The 19,453-nt window shown below is 54.1% G+C and overlaps 7 protein-coding genes across 7 annotated transcripts; 4 read left to right on the plus strand and 3 right to left on the minus strand.

Annotated features, from left to right (window-relative positions):
* Positions 1-844: 844 nt before the first annotated feature.
* On the plus strand, positions 845-2,466 carry RHO25_003086 (uncharacterized protein; the record flags this gene model as incomplete). The annotated part of the gene is made up of 4 exons (XM_023598613.1): positions 845-1,135; positions 1,210-1,235; positions 1,302-1,886; positions 1,947-2,466. The coding sequence occupies 4 exons, from the start codon at positions 845-847 to the stop codon at positions 2,464-2,466; spliced, it is 1,422 nt and encodes a 473-aa protein (XP_023455761.1).
* A 51-nt stretch (positions 2,467-2,517) lies between these two features.
* RHO25_003087 (uncharacterized protein) lies at positions 2,518-4,152 on the minus strand (the record flags this gene model as incomplete). The annotated part of the gene is made up of 4 exons (XM_023598614.2): positions 2,518-2,764; positions 2,814-3,059; positions 3,107-4,026; positions 4,078-4,152. 4 exons carry the CDS (start codon positions 4,150-4,152, stop codon positions 2,518-2,520), a joined length of 1,488 nt encoding a protein of 495 aa, XP_023455758.1.
* A 562-nt stretch (positions 4,153-4,714) lies between these two features.
* On the plus strand, positions 4,715-6,504 carry RHO25_003088 (uncharacterized protein; the record flags this gene model as incomplete). The annotated part of the gene is made up of 3 exons (XM_023598615.2): positions 4,715-4,799; positions 4,869-5,792; positions 5,849-6,504. 3 exons carry the CDS (start codon positions 4,715-4,717, stop codon positions 6,502-6,504), a joined length of 1,665 nt encoding a protein of 554 aa, XP_023455146.1.
* Positions 6,505-7,124: 620 nt separating this feature from the next.
* Positions 7,125-9,425, minus strand: RHO25_003089 (uncharacterized protein; the record flags this gene model as incomplete). Its single annotated transcript, XM_023598616.2, has 1 exon — positions 7,125-9,425. One exon carries the CDS (start codon positions 9,423-9,425, stop codon positions 7,125-7,127), a length of 2,301 nt encoding a protein of 766 aa, XP_023455764.1.
* A 678-nt stretch (positions 9,426-10,103) lies between these two features.
* Positions 10,104-10,466, minus strand: RHO25_003090 (uncharacterized protein; the record flags this gene model as incomplete). Its single annotated transcript, XM_065602348.1, has 1 exon — positions 10,104-10,466. One exon carries the CDS (start codon positions 10,464-10,466, stop codon positions 10,104-10,106), a length of 363 nt encoding a protein of 120 aa, XP_065458420.1.
* A 1,218-nt stretch (positions 10,467-11,684) lies between these two features.
* Positions 11,685-13,628, plus strand: RHO25_003091 (uncharacterized protein; the record flags this gene model as incomplete). The annotated part of the gene is made up of 1 exon (XM_023598617.2): positions 11,685-13,628. One exon carries the CDS (start codon positions 11,685-11,687, stop codon positions 13,626-13,628), a length of 1,944 nt encoding a protein of 647 aa, XP_023455152.2.
* A 423-nt stretch (positions 13,629-14,051) lies between these two features.
* Positions 14,052-14,825, plus strand: RHO25_003092 (uncharacterized protein; the record flags this gene model as incomplete). The annotated part of the gene is made up of 1 exon (XM_023598618.1): positions 14,052-14,825. The coding sequence occupies one exon, from the start codon at positions 14,052-14,054 to the stop codon at positions 14,823-14,825; it is 774 nt and encodes a 257-aa protein (XP_023455149.1).
* Positions 14,826-19,453: the final 4,628 nt, after the last annotated feature.

Below are 19,453 nucleotides of genomic sequence, written 5' to 3' on the forward strand. Positions count from 1 at the left end.
GTGCCTCCTCCTCCTTTGGGCCCTAGCAATGGAACACCTGCCATGCTTCAGTCCTGTGATTCCCAGAAGCCCATATTCATATGAAGTGGAACAATAAGCTGAAATGATGACAAGAATTGCCGCTTTCGAATACCGCTCCTCTCAGACTCCGGTTCCCTGCGTGACATCTTGCATCAGCAAGGCGGCAGATGTACGTATTGCCGTCGCACGTGGGGCGTGCAGGAATACATCCTGCCGATCACAACGTCTCATCTCTCGCACGAAAGCCTCTTTATGTGATTTGCGCAGCTTCAAGCATATGCTCGTTCACACGTCTGCGTCCAGAAGGTCAAAGGTCCGTGACCAGGACATACGAAGCTGGCCAATTCGCAACGACGCGGTGATGAAGAGTTTCAACACAATCGTAACAATGTATGTTTGTACCTCCTACGTCTCTCTCGATCTCCCATTTGTTTAACGGCCCGGCAAAGCGGCACGTCTAGCGAGTCGCAAACCCCATCTGCCGCGGGTAGACGGTGCCCGCTTTCGGGCTCGGCGGCGTAAATGGCGGACTTTAGATGGGAGCGACACTCCTTGGGCGAGCGAGTGATGGACAATCGTGGAAAGAACAAGGTACCTTCTCCTCTGCTTCGTCTCGTCCGTGACCGCTCTTTCGAAAAATGATGGTTTCGAGACACCGAAGTACCACCACAAACGAGGTGAAATAGAAATACATCAGCACACCTCCTCCTCTCTTATGGTGATAGCGAAAGCGAAAGTTTAAAGCATTCCGCGCCGCAGACGCAGCATCGCCGCCAAGCGATCGATACCTACGCTTTGTGGAGCGCCCAGAGATCTAAGAGAGATGTCGCGGTCTTCGGCGAGTGATCTGGGGAAGGAGGCCGAGACTCGGAATATCAATCAACACAGCAACATCGACCATGATCTTACTACTGGCCAAAAGGAATTGATTGAAGCCGCCGAACCACCTTTCACTGAAGGTGAGTCCGACGAGAAAGATGAGCAAGAATCGAACGACCTGGAACGAGTTGCAACAAAAGCTTCATCGAAACCCAGCGTGAACAATATCAAAAGCGTACCGAATGGCGGGCTTTGGGCTTGGTTGCAAGTTGTGTCGAGCTTCTTCTTGTTCATGGTAAGACTAAATCGCCCCTCACCACAAATTCGATCGAGAAATGAGGAGTGCTGATATTTGTTCTCGTATGACAGAACACCTGGGGCATCGTAAACACATTGTGGGTGAACGGAGTGACCTGTCATATAGAAGGAAAGAACCATAACTGACCACAAGTCCTGTCCAGCGGCACGTACCAAACCTACTATGAAACCGGCCTCCTCTCTACATCCTCACCCAGCGCCATCTCCTGGATCGGCAGCATCCAGGCCACACTTCTTCTCTTCGTAGGAAGTCTAACAGGCCCCATATATGACTCCGGCTACGCCCGATCACTTGTCTTCACTGGGACATTTCTCGTTGTGTTCGGTCAGATGATGCTTTCCCTGAGCACAACCTATTACCAAGTTATTCTTTCACAAGCGATCTGTATCGGCATCGGGACCGGATGTCTTTTCATACCATGTGTGGCGGTGTTATCGACATACTTCAGCACGCGAATAGCGACGGCGGTGGGACTTGCGGCAGCGGGCTCGAGTATTGGCGGCGTAGTGTATCCCATTGTGTTTTATCGATTACAGCCCGCAATTGGATTCGCTTGGACGACGAGGGTGCTGGGATTTCTGGAGTTGACGACTTTGGGAGTGAGCTGTGCCGTGCTGAGGATAAGAGTCTTGCCTGCTGGACGGCGCAAGTTTTTGGACCTGGCGGCGTGGAAAGAGGTGCCGTTTACATTTTTCGTCTTAGGCACGTTTATCGGATTCCTTGGATTGTAAGTGCTTTGCTCTGGCGATCGAGTCCATCGATGGCGAAACTGACGATATCGCTGCAGATACACGCCATTCTTCTACATTCAGTCTTATGCCCTCGCATTAGGGACATCTCCAGACCTGGCGTTCTACCTCCTTGCAATCTTGAATGCAGCGTCGACCTTCGGACGAGTCCTGCCCAATCTTTTGGCCGATCGCATCGGACCGTTCAATGTAATCATCCCCTGCACATTGATGACTGGCATCCTTTGCCTGTGTCTCGTTGCAACGAATTCCTTTGGTTCTGTGGCCGCCATTTCTGCGTTATATGGATTCTTCTCGGGAACCTTTGTGTCTCTTCCCGCAACGATTTACGTTCATATCACAGCCAATCGAGGTCTGATAGGGACGAGAATGGGCATGGGATTCTCTGTGACCAGTATAGGTATTTTGGTCGGGACGCCAATTTCTGGAGCGATCTTGAGTGCGAGTGGGTATAACGAGATCTGGATATATGGTGGCGTCATGACGATCGTGGCAGCCGCTCTGATCTGCGTGTGTAGAGTCAGTAAAGGTGGCTGGGGCTGGAAAACAGTGGTCTGAGATATCGACAGTATTTACATTAGACAGCAACAAATCATCAGATGACGATGTTCAATTGAGCTTGAAGCCGCCAGGCACGAGCCGCTGAAAGATTTGGTCCGGATCATATTTCTTGCTGACTTCTTTCAAGAATTGCAAGTTGTGCGCTCCATAGCTTGCAAGCGGGTTTTGGAATGGTGCTGCGTAATTCAGGTACTCAAAAGGATAGCCGACATCGTGGACAGCGATGTATGTTTGGACCAGAGTTAGCCACTTCTGAACAGCAGAATTGACCTCGTTGTCGAAGCGAGCATCTTCCCTGCGGTTGCCTTTAGCTTGTGTCGCATACACGTTTGCAACACACTCACCACAATGGCATGAGAAACACAATTACTAAGCTCTTGGTCGTGTAATTCAAGCCCATGATGTTGCCGCCTTCGACCAGCCCGCGGTCATCATAAGCACGCGGAAGTGGCTCGTACTGAACATCCCAGGTCAGATCCGGAACATGGCTCAGCGTCTCGTAGACATCCCGCGTAATCTGGTGGATCTTCTCGAGTACGGGTACAGAGTCAATGGCCATCGGCTGTACCGTCACGGTTGCAAATGTGACCCTGCTCAGGTTAGATCGCGTCATGAGAGAGTTTGGAGAAAATCTCACCGAGCAACCGGCGGAATACTATTTGGAAAATCAGCGAACGTCGTCCAGCCCGTGCTGTTCGCCAGTTTGTTCCCTGAGAAAAGAGGATCGTAGGCCCATAGTGCCGAAGTCTCATCGACTGCATCAATCGAGGATACCCAGTTGATGATCTGGTCCTGGGATGAAGTTTTGGTGTGCACAAACTCGAGAGCCACCAACGAAGCGTCATCATCTCCTTCGGCCACCTTTTCGACAAACTGCTGAAAGGACTGAAAGGTCGTGTTTGTATCCGTTGCGGGAAGTGCGAAAAACCCTCCCCAGATCTTTTGGTCGTGCTTGAAAGTCGCAATGTCAAAGCTGGTGACGATGCCGAAGTTGTTGCCGCCGCCCTTCAATGCCATGAAGAGGTCACTGTCACTACTAGCATTGACGTTCCTTACCTCTCCCGAGGCGAGCACGATCTCGTAGTTGAGAACATTGTTCGCGACCCACCCAACCTTGGGAGTGAGCCACGAATACCCACCGCCCAGCACAAGACCTCCTACACCTACAGTCTTGACTCGACCGCCAGGGATTGCCACTCCGCTTCCGTTGAGCTGATTGTAGGCATGGCCCCAGGTACCTCCAGCGCCGAGTCGAGCGAAGCTTCTGTCGGGCGACAAAGCTGTGCGATTGAGGAAAGAGAGATCAATGACAACACCATGGTCGATGCTGTTCGCTCCAGACCAAGGCGTGTGACCTCCAGCCTTGATGGCGAATTCACACTCGCCCTCCACCAGAACAGTCACAGCTTGGGCAACGTGCTCAGCATGATGTGGCTTGATGATACAGGTTGGATTGAGGCGAGCATTGGTCGACCAGCGGGTGTTCTGAACGGCAAAATCAGTGTCGTTGTGGCCGTAGAAGGATTGTGCTCCCAGTTTGTTCTCAAGGTTACGGCACTAGTGGACAGTCAGTAGATCTTGGGTGAGTTGTCGTACTCAAGCACCCACGCATTGCGACACATCTGCAGTAGTGAAGGTGATGAGCGCTATGAGCGCAACTCCTAGAGCCTTGAGCAATGCCATGATTCTGCCGCCGATGGGGAGACGGAGGATGTAGAGATCAGCAGCTGCAATGAGAGGTGTGTGAAGTGACGAAGAAGCGTGGAAGTCATGAGATGCAAAGGCAGAAATGGCGGTCCTGCATTATACGCAGGGAAGTTTCACCCAGCAGGAGCGAGCCATGCATCACAGTGGAGACTGGTGCGCGACATGGCTTCATCGCGTCTCCAGCGAGACCTGAACCATTCAACAAGCACCATCGCTCTCGGAGACACTCCCGGCGGTGGTGGTCGACAGTGAGGAACGCCAATGAGACGTGCATACTGGTGTGCTGGCTACGGGCGTCTGGCGCGTATGATGCGTGATCGTCCTGCGTGTGTTGCCGAATGGGCTCGTTTTGTGCATGTACATGTGGAGGAGGATGGATGTTGTGGAGCACAAATGGGAGCAGACTGGAGACCACCGCCTTCTCCCAGAAATCTTGGCGACTCGGCTCACTTGCTGGGATGCAAGCTGTCCAGAAACACCGCTCCTCGATCGTCTTCGCTGCTCACCTCCCTTCCGTTTAGACAATTCGCGAGCAAACATGAGAGGTGCAGCCGTGGCCCTGGTGGCCCTCGAATGTGTCGCCTTTTCACATGCCGCTCGCCCACGTGGAGTAGGTCCGGATTGTACGTCCAACAAGTCCATCTTAGTCTCTCTCCTAGCCATTGAACTGCTAAACTAACATCCATGTCCAGTCGCCAAATTCTACGAAGACACGACCACATTCAAATGCATCACAAACCCCTCTGTCACACTCTCCTTCGCTCAAGTCAATGACGATTACTGCGACTGCCCGGATGGGTCAGACGAGCCAGGGACCGCCGCATGTGCCCACATATCCTCATCATCTCCCCACACACTCGAGAACCCTCCGAATGTTTCGAATGCTTTACCTGGTTTCTATTGCAAGAATAAAGGACATAGACCGAGCTATGTTCCCTTCACCAACGTGAACGATGGGATCTGCGATTATGAGCTGTGCTGCGATGGCAGCGAGGAGTGGGAAGGCATTGTCAAATGCCAGGATAAATGTGCAGAGATTGGCAAGGAGTGGAGGAAGCATGACGAGGCAAGGACGAAAAGCCTGAATGCTGCCAACAAGAAGCGAGCGGAACTGGTTAAAGAGGCACAGCGACTACGGAAGGCTGTTGAGGATCGCTTGCAGAGTCTAAAAGCAGAGGTCGAGGCAGCTGAGATTAAAGCCAAGAGCATGGAGCAAGAGTTGAAGGACGTACAACGGAGCGAAGCAGGCAAGACTGTCAAGGCTGGTCCTGGCAAGGGTGGCAAGTTGAGCCAGCTCATCGAAATCGCACGCACGAGAATGGACGAATTGAGGAATAACCTGGTCCGGACACGAGCCGAGCTCTCGCTCAACCGCGACAGGCTGAAGAAGCTCGAGAGTCTGCTCACGACGTTCAAGGAGGAATACAACCCTAATTTTAACGACGAGGGTGTCAAGCGGGCCGTCCGAGCTTGGGAAGACTACGCTGCGAGCTACACTCTTGCGGCAGAGCCCAACGACGCCCAAGAGCGAGATATGCAGGAGCTCATCAAGGCGGACTCTGAGAATGGTCTCGACTGGGACCAGTACGTTGAGGAGGAAAGCGAGACTGATATTCGTAAGTGGCCCTCTCCCTGTTTCCCATCACTTGACTCCAAGCTAACCACATCCCAGTCTACTCCTTCACAAGCTACCTCCCACCCTCCATCCGCTCCTTCGTGGACAACAAACTCCACGACCTCCGCCAAACCCTGATCGACAACGGCATCCTCGCAAACAACGCCGCCTCCTCCGGCACCGAAACCAAAAAAGTCACCGAAGCCCGTGAACGACTCACAGCCGCCAACAAGGCCCTCGAAGACTCCAAAAAGTCTCAAACCGAGCACACCGATGACCTCGCCAGACATTTCGGCCCCGACGATGTCTTCCGCGCACTCAAAGATGTCTGCGTCTCCAAAGACTCTGGCGAATACACCTACGAATTTTGCTTCATGGGTCGCACGAGTCAGAAATCTAAAAAGGGTGGCGGAAGCACGAATATGGGCTCTTACAACCGAATCGAAACGATCACCGTCGACGAGGACCTACCGACGAACGGCAAAGGTCTGGGCAGAGGCGAGAGGATCGCAATGAAGCACGAGAATGGTCAGCATTGCTGGAACGGACCCAATCGCTCCACGACGGTGATTCTGGCCTGTAGTGAAGAAAACGAGATCTGGAAGATCATGGAGGAGGAGAAATGTGTGTATAGAATGGAAGTGGGGACGCCCGCGGTTTGTGGCGTCGAGGTTTTGAAGACGCAACAACAGGCTGGTCATGATGAGTTGTAAGAAAGAATAGAGACGTCAGTAAATGGGGCGCAAAACAGTAGAGGACGCCTTGTGGGGTTGTAGTTAGTATATGCAGTACTATGTATCTCTGCTACCAGCCGTTCCCAGCCCTTTTGCGCTTTTTCATTAGCCTTTGAAGCTCGAAAATTCTTGGTTGTTGTGCCATTGACAAACTTGCGAGGCCCAGGCTATAATTCCAGAGATTCACCCGTTCAATCACTCCCAGATCAGCTGAGTCGGTAACGAGAGACCGACGCAAAGCCCATCGTGTATCGCTCTCATTCATCATGAGGCTTCGTCCGAAATGTGTCGAAGCAGCACCCTCATGTCCTATTCCAAAATGTTCCACCAACGCCACGCGTCCGGATTTTTTCTCAAGCAGCTCATTCCCCATATGCACGTAAGAGACATTTCCCCCGACCAAAAGCGCCTCGCGAAAAGCATGTAAGAAACATCTTCTCATTTTCCCAAGCGCGAAAGACTTGTTTCATTCCCATCGCTGAAACGCCACTCGCTTGCTATGCACCACAAAACAACACGCTCGAGATTTTTGCCTCTCCTGGAAAACAACCAAAGCAAAAGTACGCTGATCGATCTGAATCATACCGAATGCCCACGCTTCATTTAGCGACATCGGCATCGGAAGAGCTGGTGGGAGTATCGATGCCACGTCTTCGACGCGACAGCCGGAAGCCCGCGCGTGTGTGATGCGATGGCTCCACAGATTCTTCCCAGTATAAATTCTGCACTTGCTGATTCTCCGAAGTCCCGTCATCGCGACCGAGAGCGCGGGCTCGCAGCGCTTTATGTCGACGAACTTCACGCTCATTGACAACTTGGCGCATGATGCTGCCCACAGTGTCGGCTCCCAAACGACCAGCGAGTGCAGGGTGCTCCAGCAAGTATTTGAGCAGGGGAAACGGGAGTGAAAGTAGTACAGATGATACAGCAGTGGTCGCAAATGATGGGCGCTGGTGATCATCGTTGGCCATTTCTCCAAATCGAATTTTGCTCAATCGGGGGTCTGATCTTGATGACTTGCTCTCATGCTGGTGTGCGTACACTGGCAGGCGGGGGAAGGAGGGAGACTGAGGTGCGGAGGAATCGATGTAAAAGTTCGGTGGGAGGTTGTGGGCAGCGAATTCGAGCGCCCGTGCAAGCAGAGCCGAGGAGTGAGGTTCGTAGGTCGGTGATCCACCAGCTTCCGGCTTCGTCGAGGAGGAGTCACTCGAACACGTGCTCGTCTTCTCCTCACTGCCATCCTCGATTGGCCACATTTGCCCCAGTCCTCCGTCAAGTGCGAACGCAAGAATGGATGTGATGGTGTCCCATTGCACATGGAGCGCCGCAATCTCAACACCACGCTGAGCCACTGCATGGATGTTGAGCCAAGCGCCAGTAGCAATGTACTGCAAGGCAACCTCCACTCGATCTTCGCCAGTGGTGTTGGGGCCCAAATTGTACAGATCGAAAGGCGGCAATGGCCCACCGTAAAGGTAGCGAACAGAGTCCACGAATGGGCTGATTCGCACATAACGTCCACTCAGCGGAACGTTCAGCTGTGATTTTGATTGAGGTAACGTCGGCGCTACGTTGTTGCGAATGATCTCGGACAATCGAGGACTGCGTGCCAGTATAAGTTTGTGGCCATCCAGCTCGAGGTGAGTGGACGTTTCCTCCTCAGACACCAGAATGTGGCAATCAGCGAACGCAGGATTGCGAAATTGCGATGTTACATGATCACGCATCGATTCCGCATTCTCCAAGCCAGCAGCCATCTCTGGATGGTGGAAGTTGGGTGGCGGAGGGCCCATGTGGTGTGGGAAGGGAGGTGGGATATTCCTGCTTCCGAAAGTAGATTTGTGGTCAGGGTAAATTGCTTTAGCGCTATCGATGCTCTGGTCGAGCCCAATGGGCGACTGCAGATCGATACCCGCTCGTGATGATGCATGCGAGCCAGAACGTGATCGTGGCCCATAGCCGTTTGCTGCGACGACGCCATTGGGTGTAAAGTCTCCCCTCGTGGGGTAGCGCGGAGGAGCATGGGTGTGGTGGTGGGCGACATGTTGCGATGGAGCGAAACCCTGCCTATTCGCGAGCTGCGACGGTGGCGGATGTCCGTTCTGGTAGCGCTGAGGTGGTGGTTCCGAAGCATGATGTGCATGATTGTAGTTGTGTGCCAGCGGTGGAGCTGGAGGGGGTGGCATAAAAGCCGAGCCCATGCCTGGTGGGGGCGCTGGGGAAGATCCAGAAGACTCATTTCCACCGAAGACAATGCTGCCGGCGCTCGGGTGCACGGAATGTCCATAAGGTGGAGCGGCTGGCCGGTACTGCATTGATGCTGCGGACAGCGGAGTCTGCTGCTCCGCTGATGGTATAAAGGCAGGTGGCAGCTCCGTGCGAATAGGCCGCATGTCGAATCGGTCTGCCGGCTTTCGCCCAGATGCTGGACTGTTCGGGCCGGTGGAGCTGGAGGCAGGAGCGTGGCCGTTCGTGAGCGGAGTGATGTGTGAAGGCGCCTCACTGGACGCAGGTTCCGGAGTAGCTCCGTTTGACACAGACGCAGCGCCGCTTCCTCTTGACACGGGTGTCTCTGCTGACGGCCGAGTGTGGACGTCCTGCTCTTGCTCTTGCTGGGCTCCAGCTGTTGGCAGCTGCTCTGACCCTCGTGCCTCCTCCGCCATCACTCTTTCCTCAATCTCACCGTTCTGGCCCTTTTCGGATCTTGGTGGCGAAGTGGTGACCGGAGTGCTCGCCTTCACAGCTGCATTCTTCTGGGCCGATGCCCGGACATGCGGCGGCTGCTGCTGTTTCGGCTTGCTGAAGGCGAGCGGGATGGCAGGCAGCACACGTCCAGTGCTACGTGTCGGTCGGTGTCCGTTCGAGCCGTGGGCGACGGTTCCATTGTGTAGCGGCGTCATGGTGAGCAGAATGGCAGCAGCTTCAGAATGGCAGTGCTTGCTGTTTGCCGGCCAGTTTTCCCGCGGCGGCCGATGATGTCGTTGATGGGCGACCCCAGGAGCTGGGTGGTGATCAGTAATTGGAGACTCCTGGAGCGCCGGTCACTGCACGCTGCACGTGGCAGTTCACTTCACAGTCGAAAGTGCGAGTGTTGGCGAGAGACAGAGAGAGCCGGCAATGCGGTAGTGGTTACTCATTTCTCCGCTTGTTCAAACTTTGGTGGAGTCTGCCGTCATCCCGAATCGGCTCACCTGCCTATCTTCGCACGCATGAATAATCAACATGGCCCGACCTACTTCACTTCACACTCCATCCGTCTCTGCTCCCTCACCCCCTTTCGGAAACTTGTTGGCCGCATGTCCTGATGGGCCCCCGCACCTCACGCCAGGCTCACTCTCTCGCGCGGCATACTCTCTTGCCGCAGCACCCTGCTTACCGAACTTGTACTTCACACATTGAGACAGGTAGCTCTTCGAGAAGCATGGCAACTTCATACGAACTATGGAAGATTCGAACATTTTCCAGAATATAGCGTTCTGAGCCGTAAGCTCCTTGCCCACTACAAACAAATCTTATTCCAATGTGTACCATCAACGACTGGCCTCAAAGGATTTCTTCTAATCCACTACCACCAAAGTCTACTTTGTGGTCTCCTGCTTCAGCAACACCTTTCTCGCCTCATCATGGCTCTCGCGGATGAAAGGGACCAGCCATTCTTGAAGCTGGGATACAACCTCCGGGGAAGGGAATTCTTTGACATCGAGTCTCCAAGTGACGCGCGTGGATGTTGCTGTCAGAGATTCCATCTTGGTGCTTCCTCTGGACCCGTTGACTGGCGAACTGTCTCCGGTATCCACCACATAAGAGGTGAAGTGGTCCTTGGCATCGAAGATCTCCAGAGTCTCGTTATAATTTGCCTCGCTGCCCTTGAGTTTGACGACTCTGACTGCACCATATTCTGGAAATTTTGGTGTATCTTCAGGCACTGTGCAAGACTCCATGCCTGGCATCCACTCGGTGAGCCTCTCCAGCGCCGACATCAGGTTCCACACGGCTCCACTGGTTGCTCAATGGTACTCGTCACTTCGCATACTTGCACGAGCCCTTCTCGAGATGCATAATCATTCGCTGGCGGGCCCATCTTTCCTGGTGTTTGGTTTCAGGTCTGTGTGTTTCAAGTGTTGAGTCCGTGAAGTGCTGATATATTGTGCTTTTATGTCGTGCATAGCATCTATCGTCTCGGATAAACCCATGTTGGGCCACCCTGCTCGACCCCAGACGATATGTAAGCAACTGATTCATCGCTATCGATCCGAGGTAGCACTCGTGCTTGCTATCAGTGCTTTTTCACTGAGCCGGAACTGGCGCCGCCGATGAGAGCTTTATGAAAATTCAATCTCTATCTCAACGCTGTGAGGAGCTTTGCTTACAACGACGGCTGTCACGATGTGCACGTAGCTTCTCCGCTGTACATCGACCAAGCTAACTCCGTTCGCTACCGCCGTTGGAGGAGCTTTGAGTCTAGTCGACGTGAGACTTCACATCTCCTGTGCATTTCAACTTTCCACTGGCAATCCATAGCAGCGACCAGCGAAGAGCACCTTTGGGTATTAGCGAGCACTGCTTGATACCGATCCTGCTTTGCGACTGGCCGTTTGCAGTCAATGGGCAGCCGGCGGAGCCGTTGCTCCGAATTGAGAGCCAGTTGGCATCGTCACCGCGACGCGCACTCGTGGCACGGATGGACGTTTCAAGGTTTCCTCGACAAGATAAAGGCGGCCAAGGCCTACGAGCTGTCTTGACCACATTGCATGTCTCTGCCAACCATAACTGACAATCGTCAAAACACACACTTCTCGCAAGAACGATGTAGGTCGTGACTCCTTAACACGAAATTCACTGAATCATGCCTGCTTTGATCTCAACACCGGACGACAGGAGCAAGAGCGACATGGCACGCCGATATGCTCCTCCTCCACGGCACGTTCGGTGTCCCGAAGTGTCCTTACTCGCATGTCTCTCGTTGCAACCTACCAACCGAAACAACAAATCCCTAGTACACTCAGCATATTCATCCTGAGCACTCTACCTTGCCTGCAGACACAGCACAACCCATTGCTTCTCGGTGGCGATCAATATCCCTACAGCGCAACAGCACAGGCGCACCTCAACTTGCCTCCCAGACATGTTTCGCAACTTGTCTGCCCCGAGCCATCACAATGCCCCTCCCCGCCTGCACCAACGTCGGCGTGAACGTCCCTTCTTGGAAGTGGACCGCATCGATGGAGGGCTGGATCTCAGCATCCATCATACTCGCGGTGCCTCAAGTGAGTCTACTTCCATCTAAGCCCAGCAGGCCAGCTACTTACTGGAAACTAGGCAATCGCTTCTCCACGTTGGCCATGCCAGCACCCACCATGGCTCGAGATCGCGAGTACCATGTCTCTGGTCACCACCGCCGTGCCAGGAACAGCAGAGGAACGAAAGAGGCCAAGAAGCGTCGAGACGCCAGACGCAACAAGAGAAAGTTGATGACTCAGATACTGGACGAGCAGCTCTCCAGAGACATTGACCAAGTTTTGGCTGATGCGAAAGCCACTTCTCATCTGTTTCCGGCCATCAATGCAACGCCGGAGCCTCCCAAGCCAAGTCTCACTTTCACCTGGCCATCATGGAATCAGGTCCCACCAACTCCACCACAGCTACCTGTCCTCGACTTTGGACGTCTCGATCTTAGGGACTTCCCTTACTTGACAGCAGCGAGGCCAATCTTCTCTCCAACTCGATCATTCAGTCAGCTCCGTGTGCCTGAATGGTGTCCTTACATCCCGTCCTTGATGCAGGACAGGGGCTGGAACGGAGAAGTGCCAAGGTTCACAGATCTTTCAAGTCTTCCCGAGCACGATGAACCTCTTGAGCAGGACAGGTTTCAAGTTTGGCGCCCGACACCCACATATCAGCCCCGAAAACGTTCGCGATTCTTCCCAACATTGACGACTTCTGTATCTGCCCCTGTTGTCAAGTTGCCGCCTACTGGCTGCAAGCTACACTCATCAGACCAAGAATTGCAAGATCCAAAGTCTTCGGCTTGGACAGCGGCATGCGCTGACCGACTTCCTCCTTTCATCGACCAATCCGACATACGCGATCTTGAAGACAAGCAAACCGTGCTCTCTGCAGACAAGCACATCATCGATCAGCAGCACCATACCTGCGAACCTCCAGAAGAGCTTGTGGCATTGGCAACTGCTGCCAACTTGTGGCGGATCCTCAACGAGGATTCCACCCTTGCACATCATCAGCCCACAAGAAATGACCAGGAGACGCACAAGCACTTGCCTAGCTGGAACGATTCGGACGACTGTGGTGGCGTCCCGATATTCCCAATAGATGAAGAGCCGTACGAGCTTCCAGACAATGAAATCCCATACGTGCACCTCAACAGCCTCACTGGCCACGCGAATGAAAATTGTCAACATCCACGGCCCATCAATCACCAGGGTCTGGGTCAATCCGTTCTTTACCTCGCCGATCTCTTTGCGACACCACGCGCGACCACGCCATGCTGTGAGCTGCCGTCGTACATCCCTTCGTCACCGGGGTTGCACATGCTTGGTAATGGCATCTGTCTGCCAATGGGGCCGCAAGCCACGTCACCTCGGACCCCATATCACGACGAAATGGCCCGGTCAGCTGAACATTACGCGAGCGAACAAGAACTCTTCGAGCCAGAGCAAGTGCCACTGCCTGAGAGTCGTCCTCAAAGTCCGTGTGATTTGGAGAGGTTCTTGTCCATGGGCCATGCCGAGAACTGCTGGTGTCGCGACTGCGCTGAGGCTCCAGAGCTGATTGAGCAGACGGAAGCGATTGATGATAATGATGATTGGATTGACTGGTCGACTGTCGAAGACGAAATTGATTCCACTATTTCGTCGCCCACGTCAGGGCCACTTACGGCGACTGTCACTGAAGTTGAAGACGAGGATACGTGTGATTCGTGTGTTGGCGGCCAACGTGAAAGCCCTGCTCCTGAATACAACGAGATGTATTTTCCGAGCTCCTCGAAGACTGAAAAGCCGTACCTCAACGCCGATGACCACTTCCTCGGATACTACGATGATGGACTGGCTTTTTCGCAAGATGACGACTTCTACTGGGTCTGAAGTCCTCATTCGATGATCGCTGAGAGGACGAACGCTCCTGATCCCGTCCTATTTCGAGCGTTGATGGAGTGACGAATAGAAGAAGGAGGTCTTGTGGCGGAAATTGGAGAGGCGCTGTCGTGTTGATGCTGCCTTGACGCATGTTACCTAATGATCCGAACCGAATGGGCTTGTGCTGTCGTATACCTAGAATCAAACCTACTGCAACACCATTCCATATGTGCTTGAGAAGTGCCACACAATATTTCCTCTATTGTTTGCCTTCGAACCTCGCAGTCTTCACTGGATTCTGTGGCTCGGTCGAAGGCAGGTATATTAATGTGTCCCACAGTACTGACTTGACTCCAGAACCTGCATCGACTACCTCTCAGTCATCTCGAGCATCCACTCATCAATCAAATTCACTCGTCGATTCAATCCAACATGCAGTTCCTCACCTCCACACTCTGCATCATAAGCAGTCTGTCACTCCTAGCAGCTGCACAGCCAATCGTCCAGCAGCCAGCCACGTCCGCCATGACCACGGCCGCATCCTCGGCCTCTACCATCCAACGCCCTATCGTCAAATCCACGCTCCAAACCTCCGCACTACCCAACACGGCCATCTCTGGGGACACCCTCGCACAACTCTCCGACTCCAACATCCAAGCCCAGGGAAAATGCGGCCCAGTCTGCACTCGTTTCTCACCCAGTGGGACGTGCTTGGAAATGATCGATGGTTGCTCTCACGGCCATGTGGACGCGCACAAACCTCACCACTCCGGTCTCTCGAAACTCAACCCCAAAGACCGCATTCTAGCAATCCTCGCCGGCGGTGTCACAGCTGGAATGGTCGATTGGAGATTAGGTGTTTTGATGCTCTTCGCTGCGGGTCTGCCTGAGAGAGTTGTGTGGGGTGTGCAGGCTGCGCCGGTTGGTGGGAAAGGTCTTGTTGAGGCTACGACTACGACGGTGACGGGAGAGGAGAGTCAGACTGGAATTGAGGCTGATGAACCGGACTGCAGACTTGTTTGTACTTTTACGGATCCGAGACATATTTGTCAGAAGTATGTTTGTGATTGTAGTGGGAATTGGAAGAGGGGTGAGGGTGAGGATCAGGTGATGGGAACGAGGACTGGGGTTGCGGGGTTTGAGAAGAGGCAGTGGGTGAAGTGTACGCCTACGCCGACGCCAGTGCCATCGCCGACGGCGGTTTGAGGGGTGGGCTCTATGGAATTTTGCGCTGGAAATTGATGTTTGCGATATTGTATGATGGGTGGTGTTGATAGCTGGGCTGTGATTTGTTCACGATAGCTAGTGAGCGATGAGTATTTAATGTCTGAAAATGTCGCTTGAACAAACCATCTCACCCATGATCATTATGCAGACAGCGATCGATATGAGTTCCACTTCTCAGGCTGAGCATTCCCAGCACAAACATCCTCTTCCACCACAGAAGCACAAACATGGTGCGCGGAGGACCATTACGAGCACAACCACAGTCATGGTCCCTCATCCCATCGATGACACTCGCCTCAAAATGACGACTCTCGTTAGAGAAATCTCACCATCGATCGTTGAACGACAATGGCTCAGCGGCGTCCCACTGCACTCACCCACTCCAGGCGGTCCATGCATTCCAATCTGCGTCACGTTCAATCTCGACGGCACATGCAGAGGGTGGTCAACATGCCCGCAGCGATCTAATGGCGAGTTGAATATGCAATTTGGCTGTCAGACCTTGGCATTAATGATGGTCTTGCTCTGGTTCAGCGTGTGGATGCTCTTACGAAGAAGAGTATGACAAAGATAAGAGCTATGATAGTTAAGTGAAATTCGGACTTTGTTTGCTCGGTGTCCTCTCCGAAAATTTACTCCCGGAAAGCTGGTCTTCAGATTCAGGAAACGTTCGTGCTGCGTCCGAGTTGCTGGTCTAAGGTTGCGTGGGCCGTTCATGCGCCGAACAACCTTGGGTAAACTGGAGAATAGCCGTGTTGTCGCCATTTACAGACGGAGTCGTTCTTGTGTGTTGTGAAGTTGTAGAAAATTGGACGTGATCTCCGACCACTGTGAGATCCTCCTAATGGCAGGTGTTAGTTCCGTCGAGAGGCCTTGTTAGCTTCACAATTCCATGCAATATCGAGCACATTATATATTTGCCCACAGACCAATGAGGTTGGATTTGTCTTTCGGCACTCTAGTGCTATGACTCGCAGCCTGCAGCATGAGCATGTATATGCATGCACGCTTGGGCCTCATAGTTTGTCTTTTCGCTAGGAAGTACCGGCCGGTGGGTGTTCATTGGAGCATGTGGGGCAATACATATCTTCCGACGAACTTGTGTTCTGCCTCGATCTGCTGAAAGTTACCAGCTCGCAGGAATGGGACGAGCAATGTGTCTCTTCAGCCGTGTTCGAATCGAAAGATTAGTGAGGCGAACAGGCTTGTAGAGCTGGGCACCATTGCATGTGGTGAATTTGCGCATTAGCTTGCACTTTGCTCGACTCGCGGGCACGGAGGTCTGGTCTGCAACTGGTGGGGTTGTATTGCGCAGTGCCAAGTTGCGTGGTCAAGGCGAATGAAGTTCATCTCATGAATATAGTCAATATCAGCACTGCATGCCGTGACTTGTAAGTTTTGTCCCTTTCCTTGACGCGCAATTCTGCTGCAATCCGAACAGATGGCTCGTGTGATGAGGCGATTGGCGTCCTGGCTCAGCTGTGCACCTGCGATCGAGACTGAGTCAGGCCGGCGGGAAGGAGGGCGGGCGTGGTGTATACGTTGCCGCTGTGCAGATCGGCACCGCCACACACAACGTGATGACCTCCATGCCTCACGAGCTGTCATCTTGGAGGCTGCCTGTCATGTGCGACGCGCACTTGCCATTGATGTCAGATGTTGAGTCGATTGTTAGTCACGTAGAGGAACCGGGTCCCATGATTGCGCATCAGAATATCTGTGAATGAGCCTGCTGGACGACGATTTTCAACGACTGAAAGTCGTCAGGTCATTGGTCAAAGAAGGCGTTTCGGAGTCCTACATTGTTCCTCAGGTTCAATCGTTTGCCCGTCGTTAAGAGCGCTGAGCGTCTCAAATTTGTCGAGAATGAGCTCGTTTGCGGCACTGACGGTGCAGTGAGGAGTGGAAATGTGGTCATCGTCACTGTGCAATGCATTGCGTGTGCATCGTAACAGAGCGCCGGTCTCGAACGCAAGTCGCCCAGGCCTTCATCTCAACATTGAAGGGTCGTTGTGGTATCTTGTCTCAGATGGACTGTTTCATGTCATTCAGTGTCCGAGGTATTGCGGAGTACAAGCAAGATCAGATCGTCGCAGCTGGGCCCGAAGCTGGCTTGACTGTGTCACTACTGTCTTCGGCATTGACGTGACTTGCACCGATTCCATTGATGGAATACTTCAGCTCTGCCCAGCATCTCAGCTGACAGCATGCAATATGCACTGATCCATGTTGCCCATCCTCGAGGCCGTTGGACGTTTGTTGGCGCAAACTGGCAAACTGGCTCCGAGCTCAAGAGCCAGGCTGACGGGACGCGAGCTCCTTCGAGGCAGAGGCGTTGACGGGCCGATCGTCGAACGTTTGGGTGCAAACGCGAACTGCACGCGCTTGTGAAGTCTGTTGGAGCACCGCGCCTGGTTGAGAACAGGTTCTTGTTCATCAACTCAGCCCTGGCAGTTAGCGCCAGTCGGTAACAGCGATGTGACCCTATAATACCTACGAGCAGGACTACGCGGGCCACTGGCAGAAGCGCCTGCTATACAGTCAATATGCCGTTATAAGCTGCGTCTGTTGCTCCAGAACGTTCAAGACGGGCGTCAGAGCGCATACGGCATACCGCAGAATGGATGCCGACGGATACAGTGTGCCATTTCGAAACGTCCTGATCCGTTCTCTAACTAACTAGTGCTGCGAAGTGTGCATGGATCAGAGGGAAGAAGTAGGCAAGTATTAGCAGCGGTGACCATGCAAGGTTCCATTTCGGGCGGGCTCTGTGGGCGTCGGCCAGACGCAGAGTTGAACAGAGTGATACACGCTCACGAAGATGTTGATTACGGGGGCACCTATCACAATGCTGCCTCCATCTATTCCAAACGTTCGGCGTCAGCGGCGCAGGTGAGACCGACAATGAAACGGGTTGCGCCTTCGCAGCAGGCTGGTTCTGAAGCAAAGTAAGGAGCGTTTGCCATGCACTGTCAACCACGAGCGAGAGCTCGAGCAAGGTTGATGCACGCTGCAGCAATACCGTCGGACGACGACGACGTGGCGCGAGTTGTGGTCGTGATTTGCAGCCTCACTGCATCGTGTACCTCGCGGTGCGTGCGAGGGAGCGGAATCGCGAGGATCTCAGCATCATCATCGCAGAGCAGAGCAGAGCCGCTCTCGACCCCCTCCTCGAGGCGTAGGGATGCGAGGGCGATGGCACGGGCGGACGGGTCGCTTGGCGATAGTGTCGCAAGCGAGGCCATCGGGAGTGCGTGATGATGCACGCCGCCGTCCTCGGCAGCACAGGGCAAAGCGAGTGCTCCGAGTGCAGCGGCCGGATTCTTGGGAGCGACGGCGGGCTGCTATAGGAGGCAGCGCCTAAGTGCCGAAGTTGGCCACGACCGCGGCTCCCAGAGGCGAGATGCAAGTGTGCAGGCAGGCAGATGGAGCACATCACAACATATCTGGGGGTGTTTTGTCACCAATGATGCGCATTCCGCTACCCGGCAATGCATCGACGATGTTGGCCAACGCCGGTGCAGATGCTGCTCTGGAGGTGCCGGTGTCGTAGCGTGTCGTGTGCAGGCTCGCTGGTGGGTAACTAATCAAATTTGAACAGAAGAAGTTGATGGTGGGTGGTGCGGTGTTCCTGGCAGGTGGGCCCCTTCTGGCGGCGGGCGAGGATCGCTGGAGGAAGGAGCTTATTGGACGGGTCATGCAGGAACGCTCGGGAGCCCCTGGTCGTGCACAGCAGCGTGTGAAACTTTAGAAAACATCGAGGGATGATGAAGACGGAGCGCGCGCGGTGCAGCCTGATGCTGGGGGGTGTGCGCTGCTGCTGCGACTGGACGTTCTGTCATCAACGCAAGTTGCACCATCTCTTCTCTTCACGCCTGCTGCGCACTCTCGCTGCCTCCGCCCTGCCTGTTTCCCCGCCGCCCTGCGCGCGAGACCGCTCCCGATCGCCCTCGCCCTGTTGTCGCGTGCACCGGCGACGGTTGGCAGAAATTAAGAGCACCCGGGAGGCGTGGCCCGGACTTCCTCTGCTCCAAGATTGACAATTGAGCGCCGCGAACCACTAGCTGCCATTGCCGCTTCATCTATCATCACTATTGCTCCTCCGCGCGTCGAGTGGAAGTGGAAGCTGAGCCACCGCGCCGGGCCACACACGCGTGCTCGCATGCACAATTGCGCGTAGCAGCCCTCTGCGCTTCCGGCCACACCTCTGCCACCCAGCGACATCACCACCAGCGAACGACCGGCTTCCGGCTGCACTCTCTCCTACCCGGCCACACCACGCGAATCGATAGCCCGATCAGCTCCTGCACCACCGACGCCGCTGTGTTTGGAACGCAGCATTCCGAACGACTCTGCAGCACGAGCAAACGGGTACCTGCATCACGCCCTCCACGCCCCCCTCCTCCTCGCCGCCAACCAAACGCTCTGCACGCGAGCACACATCGCAACTGCCCCCGGCTTCTCCTCGCTCATCGCACCGATCCCATTGGCAATGCTCACTTGGAGAATTTGGAAGCTAGCGACCCTATCCATCCGAGGACACGCAGGCGCACAGCGTACTGTTCCTGCGTCGTGAGAGGATATTGCAGCCTTCCCCAGCCGCGAGC

The sequence above is a fragment of the Cercospora beticola genome, chromosome 2 (assembly GCF_033473495.1).
Source record: "Cercospora beticola chromosome 2, complete sequence".
Lineage (NCBI taxonomy): Eukaryota > Fungi > Ascomycota > Dothideomycetes > Mycosphaerellales > Mycosphaerellaceae > Cercospora > Cercospora beticola.